Below are 26,664 nucleotides of genomic sequence, written 5' to 3'. Positions count from 1 at the left end.
TCCAACAAGTCAAAGAGGAAGTCTTACAAATCAAAAAAGACATCCACGCAATCAAAGACCTTTTCTCCTCACAGCCCAGTCTACCTCCCACCATCCCATTACCCTACAAACGACGCACCCGCCCTACATACCCTCGCCCCCGACGACACCAGCAATGGCCTACTATCCCCGTTCGCAATAATTCCCACCGCCCCCGTCGTGTTCTCAACCCCTTGTCGGACCGCGACCTATGCTCTCTCCTACGCTCTTATGGCCCAGGTCCGGTAAAAGACTTTTCCAACTCACACATCCCCATACCCACAATTCTTACAAACCCTCTGAGGCTCCTAACACTCAACAACAGAGGCTCCGTCCCTAACAACCTCAGAAAAGTTCCCCTCACACTAGAAAGCTCGACCACCCTTCTCTCGCCCAAACTCAAATGCATCCTACTAAACTGCAGATCGGCCCAGAGACATTCCTCCGACATCGCGGATCTCGTCTCAGATAGGGAGCTGGACCTAGCCATTCTAACGGAAACGTGGCTCACTGAAGCCTCTACCCCGATTATGGACATACTAGTCCCCCCCAATTATCACATCATTAGGCTGGACAGGTCTCCTGGCAAGACGGGCGGGGGAATTGCATGCATTTTTAGGAGCAACCTCTCCGTTACTCAAGTCACCTCCCCCTCCCTTTCCTCCTGTGAACTCCTCTGCCTCGACATCACCAGTGAGGGCAAACAAGTCTGTGCTTTACATCTCATCTATCACCCGCCTGGTGACAATCTCATATTCACCCAACAATGCATGGACCTGATCACTTCCAATGCCGGTCGGCAGACCACTCAAGTCTACCTGGGTGACTTCAATCTCCACTGGAACGATCAGAAAGACACCGTGGTGAATAGTCTCAAAACTTTCCTCAATGCGCTTGACCTCACCCAATTATGCGATAAACCAACACACGACAAAGGCGCGATACTCGATCTCATCATTGCCAAAGAGAACGCTATTCAACTGGAGGCGATTCTACCCTGCGATTGGTCAGATCACCACATTATCACCTTCTTTATCAACGAAAAAGTTAAACCTAACCCTACTCAACCAATCCAATCCAAAACATGGAAAAGGGACTTTAAGAATCTTAACCCCTCCACCCTACCTCCCCACATCGGCAACCTCCTCCTTCCCCCTTCAGGTGCCTCAGATGTTCAATCACTGACTGACCACTACCTTGACTCTATGAATACAATAGTCAATGAAGTCGCCCCTCTGCAACTGAAGAGAGTCTCCACCAAAATTTCTAACCCCTGGTATGATGACAGACTCAATGACGAAAGGCGTAATATGCGAATGGCAGAGCGCACCTGGAGATCGGACCCTTCAGCACTGCATCTCAAAAAGCTTAAGAACAAGAGAAATGCCTACTTTAGGAAAATAAAGCGCACAAAGTCGGACTTCTTCAGCCGCCACCTGGACCAAGCGAAGAACAGGCCAAGAAAGCTGTTCGAGCTAATCAAGACCCAAACAAAGGCACAACCCACACAATCAAACAGCACAACAAATGACACCCCACACTGTGAAGCCTTCTCTGCTTTCTTTAAACTAAAGACTGACAACATAAGAAATGACCTCATCATGGATGTAAGCCGATACCCCAACCACACCAGAATGGCAGACACTCAACCTAAAAACAAGGCATCCTGGCAGTACTTCGATACCTATTCGGAAGAAGCAATACACAAACTGCTCTGCACCTTGAAGCCCTCTAATCACCTCATAGACCCTCTACCTGCTAATGCTGTAAAAGACTTTATCCCCTTGCTCCTCCCTCTCTGGACCAAGATCATCAACAGCTCTCTGCAACAAGGCCACATTCCAGACTCCCTTAAGGTGGGGCAAGTCACGCCTATACTCAAGAAACCTACAGCTGATCCGTCTGACCTAAACAACTATCGGCCCATCACCAATATCCCCACCCTGGCCAAACTGCTGGAGAAATGTGTCCAACTCCATCTAACAAAACACATTGATCAATATGACCTCCTCAACCCTCATCAATCAGGCTTCAGAGCGAAACATAGCACGGAAACAGCTATGACACACATAATTGATGACGCCCTCCAAATTCTGGATCGCAATGAGTCCTGCCTCCTCATCCTTCTTGACCTCTCGTCAGCATTTGACACGGTCAAACATGAGAACTTGCTGGAGCTGCTAAGTACTAGAATGGGGCTATCGGGAACTGTTCTCAAGTGGTTTTCGTCCTTCCTTCACAACCGGTCTCAGAGGTTCAAGATCGACAATGTGCTATCTACACCTGTGCCTGCAGATCTAGGTGTTCCACAAGGATCCACCCTCTCCCCTACACTGTTCAACCTCGTTATGGAACCGCTCGCCACCTTGCTTCAAGCATCCAATGTTCAATTCCATAGGTACGCCGATGACACACAACTCTATCTAAAGTTACAATCCCCGGAAGACATCAAACATCTGAATTCCACGCTTATTAACACCCAATCTTGGCTGGCCGATAATCACCTCAAACTAAATGCTCTGAAAACTGAGTTCCTACTCATCTCACCCCCGGCGAAAATCTCCACCACCCAAACCTGGCTCAACAACCTAACAGCACTCAATGTCCAACCTACCATCGTGGACTCGGCGAAATCCCTAGGCATCACACTCGACGCCAAGCTCAACATGCAGCAGCACGTCAGCAAAGCCACAAAAGCAGCTAATTTCCAAATTAACACGCTGAGGAAAATTAAACCCTTCCTCCCGGCCAAAGACTTCCAAACTGCTGTACAAGCCTTAGTCATCCCTCGAATAGACTACGGAATTGCGGCCCTCAGCGGTCTCCCGCTATCCACAACAGCACCCTTAAGAGCCTCCCTGAACGCTGCCGCGAGACTCATTACTGGCTCTAGAAAGCATTCGCACATATCCCCAGACTTAAAGTCTCTAAAATGGCTGACTTTTGAAGCCAGAATACAGCTAAAAATTGCAGTTATGACACACGCGGCCGTGCACCACAAGGCACCCAACTACCTCGCTCAAAAGCTGTCTATATCAGGAGGTTCGAGATCCAATAGGAGCACAAAAAATCTACTCCTGAAACCTCGTAGATTCCGGAAAGTGAAAACCTACAAGCGCTCCTTCTCAGGAATGGCACCCAGGATCTGGAATGCGCTCCCTCCTGAAACCAGGCTGATCTCCTCCACTGCACTCTTCAAGAAAGAGGTGAAAAACATCCTTCTGGCCAAGATCCCCTGATCGTTATAGATGTTGGTTCAGAGACTCTGCATTGCTTTGTATCACTGCTCACCCTATCCCCTGGCACTATACTCTACTTGTTGGGGGCTCCACTACGCTACTCTCTTACTACCGACCAAGATATGATACACGTTGGTTTACTGATCCTCCTGTACACCTCTGTAGTGGGATCAATGACTTGTGCTGTCCTATATTACTTCCTTACCTGATTGTATATGGATTGGTTTCCTGTGTTTTTATTATCCATGTTATTACCATGTTACTGACTATTATACTGTTCCCATTATCTCTGTTGACTCCTACTGTCCCTTCCCTGTCTTTGTGAAGCGCTCTGATATCTGTAAGGATCCTGTTCGCGCTATATAAAACTTTGAATAAATAAATAAAAATAAATAAAGCACACAACTGTTGAGTAAGTCATGTCTGTGCGAATGAGGACCACCTTGTGCTAAATGGGACAGAGGAATGACTAGAGGCAACCACAGCAAGACACTTTGTGAACACTGTGGACGTGGTGGTGACATCTAAGGGCAGCACTTTCAGCCGGTAATGCTGGCCTCTTACCATGAACTAAAGGTAGCGGAGATGTGCAGGGTGAATCGAGATGTGAAAGTAGGCATCCTTCAGGTCAAGGGCGGTCATTAAGTTACCATGCCTCAGTACAGGGATGGCATTTCATGGTGAAGTGCTCTCAGAGGATTTACTTGTTGAGGGCTGAATGTCGAGATTAGGCCAGAGATGCCGGTCTGTCTTCGGGATGAGAAAGTACAAGGAGTATAATCCTTTGTTGTGTTGTTGGAGGGGCTCCCTTGTGATTACGTATCTCTACTTCCTGCTGAAGAAGGCACTGATGTTCTGGAGAGGAGAGTTTATGAGGAGTAATGTTTGGTGGGATGTTTGTAAGATCCAGACAGTAACCTTACCCTTTGATGGAGGGGACTCACTGATCTGGGGGAGGGGGGGATGGCTGGAGCTGTGTGAGGGAGTCGCTGTATGGCAGGCGCAGCACCTAGACAGCACTGCGATTTCCACTTTCCTTGAAGTTGTTACCCCGTAACCTCCCTAGCAATAGCCCAGTGAAAGGGTTTGCTTGTTCTGCTGCCGCTGAAGAGGAAAAGGCTTCAGGAGAGGAGGTGGCACTGTGACTTGTAAATAAGACCCAAGGTTAGAAGGTGTTTGAAGCACCCCTTTGGCATTCATGGTATCAGTGTACTTTTTTATTTTCTCCAACATCTGGTCAACCTGCTGTTGCAAGGAAGGTTGAGTAGATGCTGCTGTACTGCAGGCTTAACGTCCAAACATAGAGCCAGGCATGATTGCAGATTAGGGCACTTGAATTGACACCTCATGCTGCGTAGTCAGCAGCATCAAGGGTGCACCTAATCGTGTCTTTTGATATTATTTTACGGTCTATAACGAGGTTTTGTCTCTTTAATTGCATCTATCTGGGAGATCCTGGAGGAGCTCCTCCATTATGTTCCAGTGTGGCTGGTCCTACTTAGAGAGCAAGTCAACAGAATTGGAGATACGTCTGTGGGTCACTGATTGAGCAGCAACACGCTTCCCTGCCACATCTAGGTTTTTGTACACTTTGTAAGGTGGTGGTGTATGTTCAGTGGCGTGGGCTTACACACCCTTGCAGGCTGTATGTAGCACCAGTGATTCTGGAGGAAGAGGTCTACTAATGTATGCACGGTCTGTGGGTGAGGCCTTGTATTTCTTGTCCGCACTCGAGGTGATCACCCTGGCCTTAACCAGGTGCTTAAAAAAGTCTAGGGAAGTTTGAAACCCCTTTTAACATCAGGAGAAACTACATAGAGCACAGGTTGAAGGATAGTATATTCATAGATAAATCTTAAGCCTCCTGTATTTTGTGCATCTCCACTTTGTGGTAGGTGGCTGCATGTTGCAAAACCTTGTGATACAAGGTGGAGTCATCGGGTGAGGATGGCTTTGCTAGATACAGGTCAGGATCAGTAACCACCCATTGGGGGTCTATGTCATAGTCATCCCAAGAGTCATCTGGAGGCTGGGGGTCAAATGGTGTGTCATAAGGATCTTGGGGAGAGCATAGACTATCCCCCACAAGGCCGGAATGTGCGGACCCCATTTGGTGATTTGGATAAAGTGGAGCAGGTGGTGGAGGTGAAGTGGGGCTGGGAGGAAGAAGAGAGGACGGCAAAGTGGGGGTGAGAGGAGTAGATGGTGGGGGCGAGAGAATATACAGGGGACTGGTGCCTCAGTCATATCGCCTCTTCATCTTGGCTTCTGATTTGGGTGCTAAAGTACAGGCTTCCTCAAAAGTCAACTTTGTTTTAGGAAGCACTGGGTCTTGAGGCCTTGGAGGTGGCAGAGTCTGGATCCTGCTAGTTTGTGGGTGGATCTGTGGACGGCGAGAAGTTAGGCGCTGAAGAAGGTTTTTGCTTGCTGGCTTTCGAGGCGCTGGCACCAAGGTGGATTTCGTCAGAGTAGTAGTCTTTAGATTTAAGGATGGCTTGAAGGATGTTTCCGATACCAGATCCGAAGCAGTGTGGCTACAAGATATATGTTTTGGCACCAGGAGCTAGCTCGGTGCTGGATCTGAAAACTGACTATGATCCTCAGGCAGTGGCAGACCAGAAGCCTAATGCAGGGCTTCAGGGCTCGATACCCCACCCCTTTGAGGGTGGTGCTCAGCCTCCGTTCCTTTCCAAGGAGGTGGAGGAAGGTGAAATGTTGTACTCACAGCAGATGTTTGCTTGATCTGGACCTGTACTTACTGAAGGTCTTCGGCCTCGGATTCCAAACAGGAGCTTGCCTCATAACAGAAGTCTGCGGCTGAGATTCAATTTTGACATACCATTCATCGAAAGGATCCAGGGTGGTGTCCCCTTGCCTCTGCATCATAGTGTGTGAAGTGCGGCACAAAGCCAGAAGGCAATTAAATTTTTTCTTCGATTGGAAGACGAGGCAGTTTGAACGAGAGGCCTCATGATACAGAGAGAGACCGATTACACACCTTGTGATGGTCTGCCTATGGGTATTTGGCTCTACACTGAGGGCAGTTTTGAAATTGAGTCCGTTCCATCACAGATGGGAAATTTTCTGGCCCAAACACGTGGAGTAGACCCTAGAAGGTTGTCAAAGAGTTCTCAGTTGTAAAAAACAAACAAACAGGTAGTGATTTGACACTTTACCACAACATGAGTATCCCTAGCCTACGGTTATAGAGGAACTCTGGCTCTCTCAAGGCTTTTAGGCAATTAGCACATGGGAAAAAAGAATGTATTTTTTATGTACAACCCTCACCCACTCTAATAATGGCAAGCCTCATCATCGGGTCCACCTCAGCGCATAAAAGCTGAGGTGGACTCAACCATATTCCAGGGAACACTTATAAGAACCTAGTGGGGAGTCTAAAAATAAAAAACCTATCAAGGGTCAAAGATCTCTCTTTATTAACGACCTCAGTCATAAAATTAAAACAAAATGCAAATGGAGGGTTATCTAGGTTAATTATGGTCCTATGACCCTCACTTATTAAGTCAACATGTTTCAGCCCTATCACTGGCCTACACAAGGTCCTGTACAAAAACAACAATTGATGGACAGAACGCAGAACAATGTCATACATTCACCCCAGTACAGCGATCTGGGCCTAAATCCATCGTATTTTTGCTCACCATGCCATTCCAGTTTGAACCCAGCCATATGCAAATCAGTCTTGACCCTGTGCCCAATGGGAACAGTCCAGCCCAAACTACCAGGCCAGGTCCTGCCTGGATTGGAAACAAGCATCCTAGGACCGGTTTCAGGGTTTCGCCCCTCTTCAGCCAGGATAGCTTGACTCCAGTGGCATGGAGAGCATGGGACCCACGTCTGGGCATACCTGTAACACTCGGGTTGACAAATGCAATTGATGGACAGAATTCAGAACAATATCATACATTCACCCCAGTACAGAGATCTGGGCCTGAAGCCATCGTTTTTTTGCTCACCATGCCATTCCAGTTTGAACCCAGCCACATGTAGATCAGCCTTGACCCTAAGCCCAATGGGAACAGTCCAGCCCTAAGTGCCAGGCCAGGTCCTCCCTGGACTGGAAACAAACATCCTAGGACCGGTTTCGGGGTTTCAAACCTCTTCAGCCAGGATAGCTGGACTTCAGTGGCATGGAGAGCACGGGGCCCATGCCTTGACATACGCGTCCCTCTCGGGGTGACACATGCAAAAACAACAATTGATGGACACAATGCAGAACAATGTCATACATTCACCCCAGTACAGAGATCTGGGCCTAAATTCATAGTTCTTTTGCTGGAATCAAGATATCCTGGCTGATGACGAGTGAAACTCTGAAACCGGTCCTAGTATGCTTGGTTCCGAACCAGGGAGGAACCAGGCTGGACTGTTCCCACGAGGCACAAGGTAAAGACTGATTTGCATATGGACAGGTCTAAACTGGGGTGGCATGGTGAGCAAAAGAATAATGGATTTAACCTAGATCTCTTGACTTGGGGTGAATGTTTTGATTTGTTCTGCATTCTATTCATCACTTGTATCTCTTTTGCTAGACAAGGTCCTGGGCTTTCATCGATACTGTGGATTTTAATGTGCCCCAGATTATTTGCTGCAGATAGCTAATTTACAGGAGAATTACATGCAATCTTTTTAATGTCATGTGCGGTTTCTGAAAACTTGCCTGACCTTGCTTGTTTGGTAAACTTGTTCGTGACCACCATGGGTCACTATCAGAGCACCTCAGGGGATGGGAGTGGCATGTCCCTGTAGTCACACAGTCGTCAAGGTTATCATGCTGCGGTCTCACCTGCTTGGGCCCGCTCACACTGGGCTCTGTCACAGACACGCCAGTAGACAGAACAACTTTTTTCTGTTGGTGTAGAGGGACCGATGAAGCCCAAAGATGACGACTAAGAGGTATTGACCCTTAACAAATAGGCTAACAACTGAGCTGATTACCAGCAATATGTAAATCACTATACTTGTGACTCGTAGACTTCTAAGAAAAAAAAGTTGCACACGTCCCAGACCAACACTAGATGGCGTGAGTATTTGCAGCATGTGATTGCTACAGCTACACGTTCCATGAACAGAGAATTCCAGACCCAAGCTCTAGATGACTGAGTAATAAACAGAAACATTCACACTGTAAAATATACTATCAGGAAAAGTCATTTGTCCTCACAATTACACCCTACGGAGTCTATCATTAGGCTTCTACCTCAAATTTCAAAGTAAGCAGGAGACACTAGAAACTCCCCAAAAAATCCAATGTCAATGTTGATTCCTACTCTTCACTTCTGCGAACTGCTCATCAGAGCTCGGAATATGGCTTGGAGCAATAAGGGAAGCAACCAGGCACAAGTATATTAGGCAAAGAACAGGGCCAAAGGGGCTGTATCATGGTGTATCTTGGAGCTGACGGATGCTATGGAATAAAATCAAAAACAGCCAATTTGTATCAACAAATCAGGTTACTGCAACACAAAATACATTTGACCCAAGGCACATCAGACAGTGACTGCAGATGCTTAATGGAGGCAGACAATCCCTGTAGCATTGAAAACCTCACATTGGAGTATTACCAAACAAATGTTTTCAAACCTGCAGACATTCCTTTGTATTAAATACCTATGTGTTCAAAGGAGAACCTCAATATTCAAGTGTAGGACCTGGAACTAAGACTACATCGATCTTGATCTGCTAACAGAAGCCCAGTGAGAAGGATTTTCTGCACACTAAGAAAGCTTTCCATAATATTTTCAGACACCCTAACTTTGAACTCTGCTGTCGTTTCATTAAAATAGATTGATCACCTATGTTTCAGTAAAGATTTCAAAACATGGTGGTTTTCAAAGTATCTGACATAACAGAATAGCTCTCTTGATAAACAACTTTAGCACCAAGATACCCTTGGCGGGAACGTTTCTTGTTTGTATTCATTATCAGTTGGATTACACATTTAAAAAAATGAGGATTTAGAAGGGCACAAATAGTAATGCAATACATAATAAGAACAAGATACATAATATGTTGATGATTGGGGAAAGTAAAAAGCGGAGGAATACTACAGGGGTCACAAGTATGTCAATTTCTGTGCATTCGAAGAGGGTTGTGAAAAGCATAGTCACCTGGCAACGGAATTCAGAATTTGTGCAAGGTCCGAAGTAGCACATGGTCACATTTACAGCAATTGATATAAGTAAAAACTGGTTAATAAAGCAGCAAGAAGTTAAATTAAATTAAAAAACACTAAAAACAGTGAGAGGTGCCATACACTTCCTATGTTAGACATTCATAAGACAGAGTGAGAGATGCTAGTAGAAAGTACATTTCTATTGTGTTATTTGGTTCACACATTTTTAGCAAGTGCAAGTCAACTGTAAGACCATATTGAGAGAAGTGACAATAGCAACTTACTTTTCCTTGGTGTCTCAGTTCTTAGACTTGAAGCTTTATTAAGTGTTAATTCAATTTTCGGAACTATATTTTCGTTATGTATTTCTTCATGATTAATTTCTTTACAAGCCCTTAGACTATCAGATGGTTCAAGATGGTTACGTTTTTCAGTGGGAGTGAGTTCCAATAAAGTAAGACCATTTGAAGACATCCTTGGAGTAAATGGTATGTTTTCATGAGCTGTAATATTGGAGCACTCTAGTACGCTTGGACAATCCGCCGTAGAATCTACAAGAATAGAGTCACTAATCATATCCACCATAAACTGTTCAGTTTTCCCATCAAATATATCTAAAAAGTCAATCTTTTGATATTCTTCTGATTTGCGGTTTGCTGAAATGGTGTGAACAGGCGCTGTAACATCTTTGTTGGCATCTGCACAATCCTCCAGTAGAGGCATATTGTTGTCTGTAAGAGGTAGAGGGTTACACATACTTCTAATTTTCCTTGAACTAATATTGTTTGTTAACATCTGATTATACCATTCACTGCTATCAGACATACTGTTGAGCTTTGCCACAATATTGTGCCCAGAATTACTTTGAAGCGATTCAGACAACATACAAGTCGAATTTCTAAGAACATTACAATCTGAAGCATCAGGTTCCCTTACTACATAGGTACACCTTCTGGATTTTGTTACTTGGTCGAGTAAAACAGAAGGGTTTGTGCAATCTGAGACACAAACATTGTCTTCATATCTATCAGCTGCTGGGTCTTCGCTCAGTACAGTGGATAATGAACAGACCTTGTCATTTAACGATCTCACAAAATAGGTTCCTCGTCTAGGTTGAACATTTTTATCTTTTAAATCTGAATTGAGGCCCACTTCACTCTGTGGTGCACGAACAACATATGTCCCTCGCCGGCCCTTCAGATTTTTGTTGTGTGGAACGTTTTCTGTAGAAGCAGAGAACTCTTCAGATTCTGCTGCACCAAACATTCCATGAGTAGGTTTTATCAGTTTACCTTCCAGCAACCCTTCTGCGGATGTGAAAAGTTCAGGTTCTGACACACCAACAACATAGGTTTCTCTTCTTGGTTTGGAGCTAGCAAATGAAACCCGATAAATTCTTTTGATTGGTTTTAGTACGTCCGGTGTAGCATACTGGTCACACGTCTCAAATTCATCACCTCGGCTATGCTGTTCAGATTCATCACAAGGTGCTGCTCTAATTCTTCTGTTTTCCTTCTTTTTAGTCTTACTCTTTCGTCTGCAGGCTTTTTCTTTTTTCGAGCATTTCGAATCGAGTATATGGTCTTCGCCACTTCCGTCAAAGTTGAGTTCATAGTTTTTTTTGTGATGTTTTTGCTCCGCTTCATTTACAGCTTTAGACTTCTTTATACAAACAGGAATATTAGAAATGTTTTTCTTCTCTAAAGATAACTCATAAAGGGTTTCTTCACAAGTTCCCTTATTCACTTTTTGTGCCCCTTTCCTTTTGGGTACATTTAAAGGTTGTTCTTGCAAAGCAAATAATGGGCAGTCTACAGAAGATATGTTTGTAAAATTCTCTAAACATCCATGTGTGTTTTTAAGCACACCTTTCTTATCTTTCTCATTCACACTGGATAATTTCTCAGGCACAACTGTCGTATTTGAGATTTCAAGACTTTCCTCAAATGGTGGCTGTTTCAAAGAGTAGATTTCGGATGGGGCGGTTCTACTTTCACATGTATTATTGCTGACCTTTGGTTTTGACTTTTCAAGGACACTGGAAGGCTGTTCTTGAAAATCTGTCACATTACTTCTCTCCCCAAGAAGTATCTCGGCAGAACTGTTTCCAGATAGTAAGTCTCTTTCCTGGTTTTTTCTCTTTTTGGGGTTTTCAATGAGGATACATGTATTGTCTCGGAGAGGTGTCGAATCTAAAACATCTTGGCTTTCACCGAAGGCCAAAGTAATAGAATGGCTTTCTTTTGCAGCACCTGGGGTGTCACAAGAGTTCTTACCCACTTCTCGATTTGTCTCAGTAATGCAGGAAGGCCCCCCCAGTAAAACTGCTTGATTGGCAACTGCTGAAGATAAAGTTTTAATAGTGCAGCTTTCTAATGGGCTTACACTACTTTCAGAACATTCATTATTCACTTTGTGCTTTTTGTTTGGATTTAACAAAGCCTTCTCTTGATGAATGCCTACATCGCTTTCATCTATTTTTTTGCGATGTTTTGGTTTTCCCTTCTTTGAAATTGTTTTTTTACGCTTTTCACATAAAGTAGGTTGATGTTGGAGCTCCTGACTGCCTTCAAAAGTAACAATAGTTTTGAGATCATCTAATTGGGTGTCTATTATGAAGGGTTTCTTGTCAACTTTGTGTTTATGTTTCTCAGATACGCTGAAAGGCTGCAGTTTTAAAGTTTGCATGTTTGAGCTGTCCTTGGTTTCGCTGAACAATACACCATTAACAATGTTGACTTCTAATGGGTATTCTCTAAGTAGGGAGCCTTGATTTTTATTCACATTTTCCAACATCGGAGAATTTGTGCACACAGCATGCTTCTCCATTTTCGTGGGTTCTGCCTCAAAATTAGACTTCTGAATTGCATGTAAAGATGATTTTAAAGAGCAGCTTTCTGACAATTGTACTTCACCATCACAGGAATTGTTATCCCCGCTTAGCTTTTCATTTAAAATTAAACGAGAAACCTCTTGTAAAACAGGTCCAATCAAAACCTCATTTTCTTTTTGCCTTAAGACACCAAAGTTGCAGCTTTCCAACGGGGCTTCTTTTTCACAGGTTTTCTTGCTTACTTTGCTTTTTCCTTTCTTCCTAACTGTTCTGCAAATATTCTCCTGTAAAAGTGGAGATTTATTGTTTCTATGGCTTTCCTCAAAGTTTACAATATTATCAGTGCAGCCTTCTAATGGTTCTTCGATGCCTAACGGGCATTGGGTTTGGTAAAGATTCTCTAAAACTGTAACATTTTTTAAAACAACATTTTGTTCAGTTTCCTTGCTTTCTTCATCAAAACAATCATTCTGTTCCAGCTTAACTTGAATCAACGGAACCACATAGGGTCTTCTGCAGTCATTGTGATCGCTATCCGATCGCTTAATCTCCGATTCAAATTGGTTGTCTGTCACAGTTGAAGAGCTAGCTGACGTCATGATTTCAAATTGTTGTTGAATCTGCTGAGCAACTTCAGAAATATCTTTTAACTTAATTTTTGAAGATGTTTTTTTTATCTGGTCAGAGCCACTTTTTGGAGTGTTTTTCAGCTTCTTTTCATTCCAAGAATACCTTACTTTCCTCAAAGATACCCGATCACATTTGTCAGACTCCTCTCGAGTGTCTTTTCTATCTGCGTTTTTGGTTTCTGAGGGAATTATAGCAATCATGACGGAATCACTTGCTGTTATATCCATTTCAGCACCAGACTCTGTCCGTTCTGGTTGTAGCTTATCATGGTCTTTAAACGGTAGGCGGTCCAAAACGTTTTTTTCCTTCTGGTCAGAGCCCTGTTTTACAGTGTAACTCTCCCTGCAGCACCCATCTTGTTCATTACTTTCACAGTTATCATTTGTTTCACTGAATGAATCTGATAAACTAGGTGAGGCATTGTTTTGATCATGGGCAACTGTCAATGACTTATTGCTTGAGAGAGACATTGTTGAACGTTTCCTTCTGTTCGTCACATATCCACTACCACCACAAGACCCCTTAATATCAGCAGATGGACAATCCGATTGCAGACAGTCCAAATTCAGGACGAGGGGATTTTCTGAGCCCTGTTCGATGCATTTAAAATGTACTGCAAAGAAAACAGAATATTAGTTTCAGAGGACATCTACTGGGTATCATCTGCCATATAATTATCAAAATGATATAGAATAAAAACCTTCTAGCTAGAGCATTTGTAAAATGCTTCTAAGAACCTCAAGCTACAGGTTTCAAGTTCTACATAAATAATTAGACAAAAAAATGTCTCAGGAAACTTGAAAATAAAGAACAGGTTACTTACCTTTGGTAACAGTTTTTCAGATGGACACTCAACTGCAGATTCTTCACTTTAAGAAGCAATATCCAAAAACCATGTCCCAAAACACAAGGGTGAGAGGAGTGGACTCACACTAAAAAGCCCTGCAGAAACGAACAGACAATATGGCCCCCTCTGTGGAATTCACTGCCTAGGCAGTAGTGCTTGACGAATGTATGCACGGACTACTATGTAGCAGCCTGGCAGAGGCAATTACATCCAACACAGTCAAGGCAGTTTTGGCTCTCGAGGAAAAAGCTCACAGAACCCCAGAGGGCTCCTTCTTGGCCAGGGTATAGCATGTCTTCATAAACTGACAATCCACCTGGACAGTGTCCATTACTGTACTACCTGACAATTCCTTGCACCAACAAAGAACAGAAAGACTTAGAAATCTACACTGGTGGAGCCTCACTTCCTTTTGATAAGGATACATTGAAGAGAAAAAAAGCAGGAAGGATGATTCATTGACCAACCTGGAAGGACAGTACAACCTTTGGCATAAAAGACCAGTTTTTCACCACCAGTTTGTCTGAAAAGAAAGGTGTGTATGAAAGTTGGACTAACAGTGCCTGCAACTCCGACATTGCACTCGGAAGTGACGGAAGTCAGAAATATCTGGGCGGTGAGGAGCCGCAGAGAGCAACTACACCGGACCTCGAAGAGCAAAGATATCAGAAATGTGAGTACTAAATAAAAGGACCGTTGAGGCATAATGAAGAGCCTGGGCAGAAACATGTGTAAAACATTTAAGAACCTCACTGCAAATGACAAAAAGTTGGTTGGTCCGACAAAAATGGCCCACAGTGCTGACATATACCTTTTAGATATACCCACCACAAACACTTGAGGGGCTAAAGTGATACAAACAACACATTATAATATAGTGTGCAGAGGACCAAAGTTCTTGTTCCAACAACTAGAAAATCGATGGATTTAGTGAAGTGGCATCTAGCCACAAAAATCACATTCACAACTTCCACATGAAAGTCCTAATTGCTCAGGTATCGCTTCTCAGTCTCCACAGATGGGGTGTAAACTAGAGAATTGGGTACAGGACCCTGCCCCGTTCCGGAGATAGGAGGCGATCCCGGAGAGGGTGCCAAATCGGAGGAGAAATGCTGAGACTCAACAGGTGAGGGAATCCTAATCGCCAGGCCCAATTCAGGCTCTAACAGTTACAAGGCTTTGTCTGTCCTGATCTTCTGCAGAACTCGAGACAGTGATAGAAATGCATACAGTAGTATTGTGCTCCAGAATGCTTCCCTTACAGACTCTCTCTACAGATGCGCCGGGGCACAGTAATCTTGAGATTGCATATTCTTGGCAGCACTAAAAGGATCAAGGCAGGGCAGGCTGCACAGGGTGAAGATAGTCTGAGCCACGCCAGGATACAGACTCCATTTGTGGAGTACCAGCTGACATTGCTACATTTGTCTGCTCTAGTGTTGAGCGACCCAGTCAGATAATTCGCTACCAGTGAGATACCCTAATGCCCAGCCATCTCCAAAGACGCATGACTCCTGGCAAAATCCAAAAGCCCCCACCCCCAGCTTCTTGCAGTAAAACTTACTTGACAGCCTTTCCCTTGATGCGTGGGGAAAAAGTTTTCAAAGCCAGAATGAGTATCTGCTGCTCCACTCAAGATCACAGGCCCGGCCCCCTTCTCTCCAAGGTGACCGCTTCAATCAAATATAATGCAATCAGTATCCCTTACCACTTACTCTACTCAGAGGTCCATAAACCCTACATTTAGGGCCAGTACACTCAAATTTGAGGAGGAGCAACCTAGGTACTAACAAACCAACAGGTTACATTTCCTCTTCTAACAACTCAAATCCTAGGATGCAGTCTACAGGGACCGTTGGGCACACACTTACCCTCATCTGGGCAACTACCCCTCCACTATCCAAACTGACTAAGGCATAGGGCATGTTATGTTATGCAAACTTGGAGAGCACACTATCACCAGCGAGGGTATCCTGGTGCTGAGCAGGATACCCTCGCTGTGGTGCTGAGCAGTTATGAGATTGGACAAACCTAATGCCTAATGGGACTACTCGAAAAGTGAGCTCTACAGCTTCTTGCAGAATTCAAGAAGTAAGGAGGCGGCTAGTGTGTACAGTGGCAGGTCATTCCATTCTTTGGAAGCAAAATAAAGCATGGAACGATCTGCCACTAGACACAAGAGCCTCCTTCTCACTTATTGAATTCTGCTCAACCAAAGGGTGTTTTCCACGTGTGGAATGTGTGTGTCTGGACGAGCAGGTGTTTGGAAGGTTGGTGAAATCAGAACCTATTGTGGAGGTATGCTGGGCCAGTGTTATGTAGTGTTTTCAAAGTGTGGGAGAGGAGTTTGGATTGTGCTCGTTTGCATATGAGACACCAGTGAAACTTTCATGAGGCGTGTTGTCTGTACACCATGGGTGATGGAGAGTAATTCTGGCTACAGAGTTTTGAATGGTCTGCATCCTGATTGTGAGTTTTGTTGATGCAAAAATGGCAGACAATTTCTCAAAATGGTCTACTTCATAATCAAATTGAAAAGATCATCATATGTTTCAGTTTTGCAGCCTTTCACCTAACATTCTATTGACTTCAATGAATAATCAGCAAAGTCCAATCAATGCTGCCGAGACTCCTCTGTACAGGTACCTAAATTCTCAACTAGTACTGCTCTGGAATTGAACCGTATTTGCTAATCAAAATCCTTTCAGGTGTATACAGTTTGATTTCTTTTTTGTCTAAGCTAAGCACTGCATCCCAAAAGAACAAGTTACTTACCTTCGGTAACACTTTTTCTGGTGGATACAGTATCTGCCTGTGGATTCCTCACCTTGTGAATATCCCCTTGCGTCAGCAACATTCGTAAATTCTTATTGTAGCTTCGCAGTCACAGGGGCACGACACTGCGCGAGACTCCGCTGACGTCACCGACTCCATAATAGGCCCACGCCGGCGTGATGACATCAGTTCCGCCCTTTTTTCCGTGCCTTCGAGGCACACTGACGGACCAACATCAATAGATATATACACAGTACACAAATGTCAAGATAACACACAGTGTGAAACCAATGCAGAATAGCAATTGAAATAAAACTTTTCCTTCAACAATAAAAACATATTAACATCACAGTAACTCAGGTATAGAAGAGTGGACAACGGGGAGGCGGGTGGGTCAGTGAGGAATCCACAGGCAGATACTGTATCCACCAGAAAAAGCGTTACCGAAGGTAAGTAACTTGTTCTTCTGATGGATACATCTGCCAGTGGATTCCTCACCTTGTGAATAGATTCCCACAGCAGTCCCCACTCCCGGAGGAGGGTGTCCACTCCTTTATACCAGAAAGTCCTGAAGGACAGAACGCGCAAAATGGCCGTCCCTCCTCACCTCGGTATCCAAGCAGTAATGCTTTGCAAAAGGATGGAGGGAGGCCCAAGTTGCCGCTCTACAAATGTCCTCAACAGGTACACCCCTAGATAAAGCAGATGTTGAAGACTTTGCTCTAGTAGAGTGGGCTCTTCTACCCTCTGGAGGTTCCTTACCAGCCAGGGCGTAGCAGATCTTGATGCATAGTATTATTCATCTCGAAAGTGTGCACTTGTGCACAGCTCTTCCTTTTCTGCAGCCAGCAAATCCAACAAACAGCTGGTCATCCACTCGATAGTCCTTTGTCCTATCAAGATAAAAGCTCACCGCCCTCCTAGGGTCCAGACGGTGAAGCCGTTCCTCCTCCTTGGAAGGGGGAGGATAGAAGGTAGGAAGGGTAATAGACTGACCTAGATGGAAGGGAGTTACCACCTTAGGCAGAAAAGCAGCCCTGGTCCTAAGAACCATTCGTTCAGCATGAATGGTCAAGAATGGGGGCTTTGAACTAAGCTTGAAGCTCACTTACCCTCCTTGCCGAGGTATTTGCAACTGGGAAAACAGTCTTAAAAGACCCCTCAAGGGACAATTATGTAAAGGTTCGAAAGGGGAACCCATTAGAAATGTAAGCACCAGATTCAAGTCCCATTGAGGCACAATAAAAGGAGTAGGAGGAAATGTATTTGTAAGGCCATTCAGAAATCTTAAAACAATAGGAGATTTAAATAAGGATGGCTGATCTGGCAGGCAGAGAAATGCTGACAAAGCCGAAAGATAACCTTTAACTGTAGCCACAGCAAACCCATGCTGCGCTAAAGAAAGAGCAAATAGAAGTATATCTGACAGACGAGCCCTCAAAGGGTCAATGGACTTCTCCCCACACCAAGTCACAAATTTAGACCATCTGTATGAATAGATTGACTTGGTAGAGTCACGCCTGGCCGATTGAATGTCAGCCACCACATCATGTGGGAGAGAAAAGGAATTCAGGTTGCCCATTTAATCTCCAGGCATGAAGGTGTAAGGTCTGGAGGTGGGGGTGTAGAACATGCCCCTCCATCTGAGAGAGGAGATCTGCCCTGAGAGGGAGACGGAGCGGCGGGCACAAGGAGAGGTGGAGAAGATCTGTATACCACACCCTTCTTGGCCAATCCGGGGCGATCAATATTACTTGGGCCCGGTCTTGGCGAATCTTCCGCAGAACCCGAGGAATCAAGGGTATGGGAGGAAACGCGTAAAGGAGTTGCAAGTCCCAACTCAACTGAAACGCGTCCCCCAAGGCTCCCTGCATCGGAAACTGGAGGCTACAGAATGACGGGCAGTGAGCATTCTCGTGAGTGGCGAACAGGTCCACCTGAGGAGTCCCCCACGTCAGAAAGACGTGACTAACTACCTCTGGATGAAGCTGCCACTCGTGGTCAACTGAGAACTGCCGACAGACTGTCTGCACGCACAGAACTCTGGCCAGATGATTTGCCAACAGAAATCTGATGATCCTGAACCCAGGACCAGAGACGCAGAGCCTCTCTGCAGAGACACTACGACCCTATTCCTCCCTGCTTGTTGACATACCACATCGCGGTGGTGTTGTCTGTCAGGACCTGAACCGACCGCCCGCGAAGGGAAGGGAGGAAGGCCTTGAGAGACAGAGGTATCGCCCGCAATTCCAGAAGGTTGATGTGAAGCAACCTTTCCTCTGGAGACCATAGACCCTTGATCTCCAGATCCCCCAGATGAGCACTCCACCCTAGAGTGGATGCAACAGTTATCACTGTGGCCACCGCTGGAGGAAGTTGGAAAGGCTTTCCTTGAGACAGATTGCCCTCCACACTCCACCAAGACAGATCCGCTGCAGTTTCTCTGGAGATCCTGATGGACTCCCCGAGATCTCCGTTGTGTTGATACCACTGCCTGCGGAGGCACCACTGGAGTGCCCTCATATGCCAGCGTGCATGGTTGACCAACATAAAGCAGGAAGCCATCAGACCGAGCAGACGAAGGACCTTCAGACTGGAACGACCGCTCCATTGTGAAATAAAGGAATCATTTCCTGTATGTCGCGAATCCTTTGAGGTGGAGGGAATGCCCGACATACAGTTGTATCCAGTACTGCACCTATGAACAGGTTGCGCTGGGAGGGCACCAGGTGAGATTTGGGTACATTTATTGAAAAACTCAACCTGTACAACAACTGAGTTGTGACTTGCAGATGATGGAGCACTTTCTCCGGAGATTCTGCTTTGATCAGCCAATCGTCCAGATAAGGGAATATCGGAACCCCTGACCTTCTGAGATGTGCAGCCACCACTGCCATCACCTTGGTGAAGATTCGAGGCGCAGTAGTAAGACCAAACGGAAGGACCGCAAACTGGTAGTGCTGCGATCCCACCGTAAAACGGAGATACTTTCTGTGCGACTTCAGAATAGGGATGTGGAAATACGCATCCTGCAAGTCGATCGACACCATCCAGTCTTCTTCCAGCAGCGCTTGAAGAACCTGCGCATGGGTGAGCATCTTGAACTTCTCCTGCTTCAGGTAAAGGTTCAAGATCCTGAGATCCAGGATTGGACGAAGTCTGCCATCCTTCTTGGGGATCAGGAAATACCGGGAGTAGCACCCCTGATCCCTCTCCTGCTCTGGAACCACCTCTATCGTACCCTTTCTGAACAGAGCCAGGACTTCTTCCCGCAAGAGCAGCAGGTGGTCCTCCGCACAAAATCCTTGGCACGGAGGGTAATTGGGGGGAAATTCCCGAAAGGGAAGAGCATACCCATTCTCCACGAGATTGAGAACCCAAAGATCCGATGTAATCAATTCCCAATCTCGTAGAAAATGTGTAAGCCAGCCCCCCACTGGCCCACATGATCCGGAATGGCGGATCTAGGGCTGCTTTGCTGTGGTGGCAGGGGTTGGGAAGAGGTAGAGGAGGAGGAGGAAGCCGGACGACCTCTAGGACGAGCTCTTTGCCTGCCTCTGTACGACTTGTACAGTGTATTTTGCTGCTGCTGCAGTTGTGGCTGCCTGTAGGTCCGAAAGGAAGACCTGCCAAATCCTCTGAACCTCTTCCCCGCAGTACCTCTGGACTGTAGGCCCAAAGATCTCGTTGTCGCTCTGCTGTCCTTGAACCCTTCTAAAGCACCCTCAGCCTTCTTTCCAAACAAACCTGACCCATCAAAGGGCAAATCCATCAAGGCAGCCTGGACATCTGTAGAGAATTCAGAGGATTTAAGCCATGCCGCTCTTCTTGTGGCCACTGAAGAACCCATTACTTTTGCCACAGAGTCAGCAGTGTCCAGCCCACTCTGAATGACCTCCCTAGCAGCAGCCTGAGTGTCAGTAATCACCTCTTCAAAATCCTTCCTATTCTCCTCAGGAAGCTTTGGAACCAGCTGTTTGACTGAATCCATCAATGCATGAATATAGCATCCCATAAGACAAGTAGCATTAGTCGATTTGAGCGCCATGCTTGCCGAGGAAAAGACTTTTTTCGCAGCCTGGTCCTGCTTCTTCGATTCCTTATCCCCGGGAACCTGTGGAAAAGCGCCCGCAGATTTTTTCGAGCAGACTGCCTGCACAACCAAGCTCTCTTCTAAGGGGTGCGTGGATAAAAAGTCCGGGTCACCAGGCTCCACCCTGTACCTTCTCGCAACCGCCCTCGAAACAGCAGGGGCTGCAAGCGGTCTTTTCCAAAACTCAGATATAGGCTCTACCAAAGCATCATTGAAAGGGAGCATAGGCTCGACCACAGAGGTAGGTGTATGAAGGACCTCTGTCAGTATATTAGCTTTATACTCTGCAGTAGGAAGTGTTATATTCAACAAGTCTGCAGCCTTCCTTATAACCACGTGATAATGGGTCACATCCTTAGAAGGGGCGTTAGAAACAGAGGCCAAATCCCAATCAGGATTCAGCTCAAGACCACTAGCCTCTCTCAGATGGTCGAAAAGATCCTCTGAATCCTGCAGCTCACCCTCTTCCATTTCTGCATCACGGTACCTCTGCTCTTCCAGAAGTCTCTGTGCCTCACGCCTCGACCTCTCCTTCAGGAATTAAGTCGACGGATCCGGAATCTACTCGAGCCCGAAGCCGGAGGACCAGAACGCTGAACACGAGGTCGGATCGGATTCGGCATCGAGGGTGCCGGCGTCGAAGGTCTTGGCGTCGAAGGATTCGGCGGCGCAGAGAAAAGCCAAGGCTGGGTCGGAGCCAGCATGAATGGCATAAAAGGCATAAAATGCGCAGGAGCGTAAGTCTGGGGGATACCCAGATTGTATGCTAATGGACCCGTGGGACCAACCGGTGCACGAGAGGGGTACATTGCCCTTGAATATACTCCATACATAGCATTCAGGAACTGAGTAGGGTCCTGACTTGGAGCCGGAAAAGCTGGATAAGAGCCCACAGGATGCTCTCGAGGGAGCAGAGTCTTCTCGACTTCGACCTCTACCTCAGGTTGCTGCACCGGGGTTGACGAACCCGCAGGCAACGGAACCTCCTTTTCTCCTCCCTCTTCTTCTCCCTCACCCTCCTGGTCAGAAGAATGAGTCCAAGCAGGAGAAGGATTTGACAACGGCTTCGGTGAATGTACAGGCAAATTCACAGGCGAAGCCTCACCCTCGGAGACTTGAAACTCCGGAGTCGGAGTCTCCACATCCTTGCGAAGCAACTTCACCTGCGACTTCGGTCTCGAGCTTGAGTCCTTCCCAGAGTGATGGCGAGACTCATGAGATCTCTTCTTGTGCTTCTTCCTCGACGACTTCGAAGCATGCGCTGAAGACGACCTCGAGTGCGACTTCGAGCGAGACCTCGACCTCTTCCTGTCCTTCCAGCTCTTCAACTTGGCAAAAAGGAGCTTTGCCTCCCTCTCACGGAAAGCCTTGGGATTAATCTTCTTACAGGAAGAACATTCCTCGACGCCATGGTCCGAAATCAAACACCAAACGCAGCACTCGTCCGGATCCGTATTTGACATCTTGCCGCACTCTCCGCACGGCTTGAATCCAGTCTTCTTCGTGGACATCGACACAAAGAAGCAAGAGGACACCGAAAAGAAACAAACAGTAACAAAGTTACTAACAGCTACAGAGGATCCCTCAAAACCGTTAGCGTCGACGACACGGAAAAAAGAGAACTGATGTCATCACGCCGGCGTGGGCCTATTATGGAGTCGGTGACGTCAGCGGAGTCGCGCGCGGTGTCGTGCATCTGACGTCGTCCACGTCGGCGCGATGTTACAAAAAGAATTTCCGAATGTTGCTGACGCAAGGGGATATTCACAAGGTGAGGAATCCACTGGCAGATGTATCCATCAGAAAAGGCAATCCTCCCTTCGGCACCATAGACCAAAATTTCTACTTCACCTCAGCCAGAGAGCTCTAGAAGTAAACATTTTGACATCATCCCCCACTTCATATTTAGGTTTTATATCTTTAGGGTAGTGTGGTTCCAACCTCCCCACTCTGCTTTGCACTGATTTTATTGTTGTCACGATTAATGATCCTGGAACTTTGCTGAGCCTCCAAGAACACAGGTCTAAGGTCAGCCTCGTGAGCCAAGAGTGCTTTGCATTCTTTAGAACAAGGGCTGTTTGATGCTCTTCGTAAACTGGATTATGCTCTGCACCAGCATTCCCTCCCGTTCAGTAGCTTGAATGCTGTGCACATAGGCATTACAAATGATTTGGGGAGAAACATGCGAGTCTCTCTCGGATTCGCTGTCAGGTGGAACAGATGGGAATTAATTCAGGTTAATCTTGCTGGCCAAAGTCTGTACAACAAGGCTCTCCGGAGTGAGTATCTGGGTGAGGAAGTTTGGGTTGCCCACATCAGGGCAATGGTGCAGAGCAACTTGCCGATTAACAGGGATCCCTAAATAGTGTTAAGCTCAGGCACACAAAAGTGTCTGCCTGCCTCATTGAAGGAAAGTGGAGTATCGGAACATCTTTAACCAGGTTGAAGCACTTTAAGACATTTATTTTAACTTCCTGAACAGGTAATTGAAGATGAAATGCATTACTTACCTGTAACTGCAGTTATCCAGTATTGGTGTCTTTCATAGATTCACATGCCTGAATCATTCCCCATCGTCGAGATGGGAGTCCCCGGTACATAAATAAGTAATGTCCCATAGACATATAGAGAACAGTAGGCCATAGGGCCTCACTTTTGTAAGATATCTAGGTCTTTTTGTAAAAAGGACCAAACTCTAGAAAAGAGCCAATCAGCTGTCAGCTCCCTCTAGAACCTTCCTGGCAGGAGCCTCAGTCCCTCAGATTTTCGTACGCACTAAGCTAAGTAGGCGTGTTACTGAGAGAATTAGGTGAGTCCTTCCAGGGGAGGCGGGAGGGTTGCATGTGAATCTATGAAAGACACCAATACTGGATAACTGCAGTTACAGGTAAGTAACGCATTTCTTATCCAGTATTATAGGTGTCTCTCATAGATTCACATGCCTGAATCAGAGTAGCAAGCAATACAGAAAGCGCATTTCGCATAGCATATCCTGCAACATATCCTGCAACTAGTAACAGCCCATAGATGCAATCAATACCATCAGCAAAGAAATGTGCATATAACAGAAGGATGGAGGGATGAAAGAAGGCTCAACTCAATGAAATAGATGGCGAAGCACGGCTTGTCCCACTGCTGCATCCTTCATCAGCTCTGTGTCCAGGCAATAATGCCTAGTGAAGGTATGAGGCGACTTCCATGTTGCCGCCCTGCAGATGTCAATCACTGGCACCCTCGCAAAAGAGTGCCATAGAAGTGGATATAGCCCTCGTGGAGTGGGCTCGCACCTTAGAGCGCAGAGGCAGTCCTGCTTGTTCATGACAGAAGGAGATGGCTGCCGAAATCCAGCGTGAGATGCTTTGTTTTTTAAGTGGGAGACCCTTTCTAGGTCTGCTGTAGGCCACAAAAAGCTGACTCGATTTCCTAAACTCCCTTGTCTTGTCAATGTAAAATTTCAAGTATCGCTTGAGATCCAGAGAATGTACTGCCCTCTCCGCGGCTGTACTGGGATTTGGGAAGAAGGAACGCAAAAGCACAGGTTCATTCAGGTGGAAATCCGACGGAACCTTTGGGATGAATTTCGGATTGGTTCTAAGGATCACTCTGTGATTTTTAAATTGTATAAAGGGATCCTGAATTGAAAGTGCCTGCAACTCACCTACTCTCCTTGCGGAAGTGATCGCCAGAAGTAGCGCTGTTTTCCAAGAGATGTATTTCAAGTCAGCTCTGTGCACCGGCTCGAATGGATGCTTCATAAGTTGATTAAGGACTACATTCAGATGCCATGTAGGCATACACATTCAGATGCCATGTAGGTGGCAATATCCTCACTGGAGGGAAAGATCTGTATAGTCCCTGCAAGAATCGTTTGAATAATCTGCTTGACCAAAGGGAAGGTCCCACTGCAGTTCTTATATAACGGAATATCGCAGCCAAGTGTACTTTAATTGAAGAGTGGGCTAGGCCTGCCTTCGCCAGATGTAACAGGTAAGGCAGGATTTGTTCCGGCGAAGAAGAAAAGGGTTGTATCCCTTGATCTGCACACCAAACAAAACCTATTCCATTTCAGGGAGTACGTTTTGGTGGTGCTATCTGCTCGTGCTTTGGCTAGGATGTCTCTACAATCCTGCGGAATTTTTAAATCCCGAAACTCTCGGAACTCAGGAGCCAGGGGGCTAACTTGAGAGACTTCAGATCCGGGAGTTAAATTTGCTGGCTGTGCATAGTGAGTAGAGATGGACTCTGCCTCAGACGGACTGGCGGTTCCAGGGATAGAGGGTGTAGCTCTGTGAACCAATGCTGTCTTGGCCAAGTTGGGGCTATTAAAATGAGTACACTGCTCCACCTTCATCTTCCTGAGGAGTATGGGAAGCATCGGAAATGGCGGAAAGGCGTACGCAAAGACGTTGCGCCATGCGATGGAAAATGCATTGCCTAGAGACCCTGATTGGGGATGCCAACTTGCGAAGTGTGGGCATTTGGCGTTGATCCTTGTAGCGCAGAGATCTATCGGTGGTGTGCCCCATCTCGAGAAGATTTGGTTGAGAATCTTCTGGTCTAACTCCCACTTGTGAGAGGATGATTTTTGTCTGCTCAACGAGTCTGCGAGCACATTGTCCATACCTGGGACGTATTCCGCCTTTAGGGCTACATTGTTCATTATCAACCAGTTCCAGATTTTTTGCGACTCGCGCGAGAGTGTCAGCGAGCACGTCCCTCCCTGCTTGTTGAGATAGTGCATTGTCGTGGTGTTGTCAGTCCTGACAAGCACAAGGGAGTTTTTATTCTTGGTAGGAACGACTGTAGAGCCAAGTATACCGTTCTCAACACGAGCAGATTGATGTGGAGCTCTCTCTCTGTGGTTGACCACTTTCCGCTTATTTGCAGTTCTTGCAGGAAAGCTCCCCAACCTTCTTTGGAAGCGCCCGTAGTTAATACATGAGGCGCCGCTGGAAGTAGGAATGTCAAACCTCGGGACAGGTTCCGTGAAGACATCCACCATCTTAGGGCCTTGACCATCTGAGAAGTCACTCTTACGTGGTCGTCGAATGACCCCGTGCAATGGACCCACTGTCTCGAGAGTGCCTCCTGCAGAGGACGCATCCATAGGCGACAGTGAGGGATCAACAGGATGCACGATGACATCATCCCTAAAAGTGACTTGAAGAGTCGGACCTTCAACACTCTTTTTGAGGCTACTGTAGACGCTAGCCCGAGAAGCTTATTTTGCCTCTCCTGCAAGGGGAACGCTCTTGCGGAGGTCGTGTTCAAGGTTGCTCTCAAAAAGTTGATAGTTTGAGATGGTCGCAGGATTGATTTTTCCTGATTTATCGTGACACCCAGGCAATTGAAGAGATTCAGACAGGCGTTGGAAGACCTGGATGCGTCTTCGAAGGATGGTGCCTTGATTAGCCAGTCGTCCAGATAGGGAAAGACTTGATATACATTGCCTGAGATATGCCGCCACTGGGGAGAGACATTTGGTGAAGATGCGGGGCGCAGACTTGAGTCCAAAGGACAGGACACAGAATTGGAAATGCCTGCCCACTACTGCAAATAAGTACTTTTTGTGATTTTTGTGAATTGGTATATGGAAGTAAGCGTCTTGTAAGTCCAATGATGCCATAAAATCCCCTTCCTCCAGAAGATGCAAAACTTCCTGAATCTTTACCATGTGAAACGACTGTTTCTTCAGAAACAGTTTGAGAGCCCTGAGATCTAGGATAGGTCTCCATTTCTTTTCCATCTTTTGGATTAAAAAGAAACGGGAATAAAATCTTTTCCCTCTTTGGGATGGTGGAACTCTCTCTATCGCTCCTTTCTGCAACATAACAGATTTCTTGCAGAAGTAGTCGTAGGTTTTTGTGATGATTTGGGCGAGGCGGGGTTCGTGGAGGGATGCTCATGAATTCCATAGAATGGCCGAATTGTATTAATTGAAGGACCCACCGGTCCGTAGTAATCTTTTCCCAATTCTGTAGGAAATAGGTAATTTTTCCTCCAATTTTTAACAAGGGATATGAAGTGTGGACTGGCCGAAGTAAGAGGTGATTGTCTTCGCCCGTTGTTTCTTCTCTGCACTCTGCCTCGAAA

At 46.0% G+C, this 26,664-nt stretch overlaps 1 protein-coding gene across 1 annotated transcript in view; it reads right to left on the bottom strand.

The window, feature by feature from the left end:
- Nucleotides 1-26,664, bottom strand: part of SGO2 (shugoshin 2) — a 465,484-nt gene that overhangs the window by 185,535 nt on the left and 253,285 nt on the right. The window contains exon 7 of the mRNA XM_078680340.1: nt 9,678-13,469. Within this exon, the coding sequence (XP_078536466.1) occupies nt 9,678-13,469 (3,792 nt within the window). The remainder of the gene's footprint in view (nt 1-9,677; nt 13,470-26,664) is intronic.

The sequence above is a fragment of the Lissotriton helveticus genome, chromosome 3_1 (assembly GCF_964261635.1).
Source record: "Lissotriton helveticus chromosome 3_1, aLisHel1.1, whole genome shotgun sequence".
Lineage (NCBI taxonomy): Eukaryota > Metazoa > Chordata > Amphibia > Caudata > Salamandridae > Lissotriton > Lissotriton helveticus.
The sequence above is the reverse complement of the archived record's forward strand: the minus strand, read 5'-3'. Positions and strand labels throughout refer to the sequence as shown.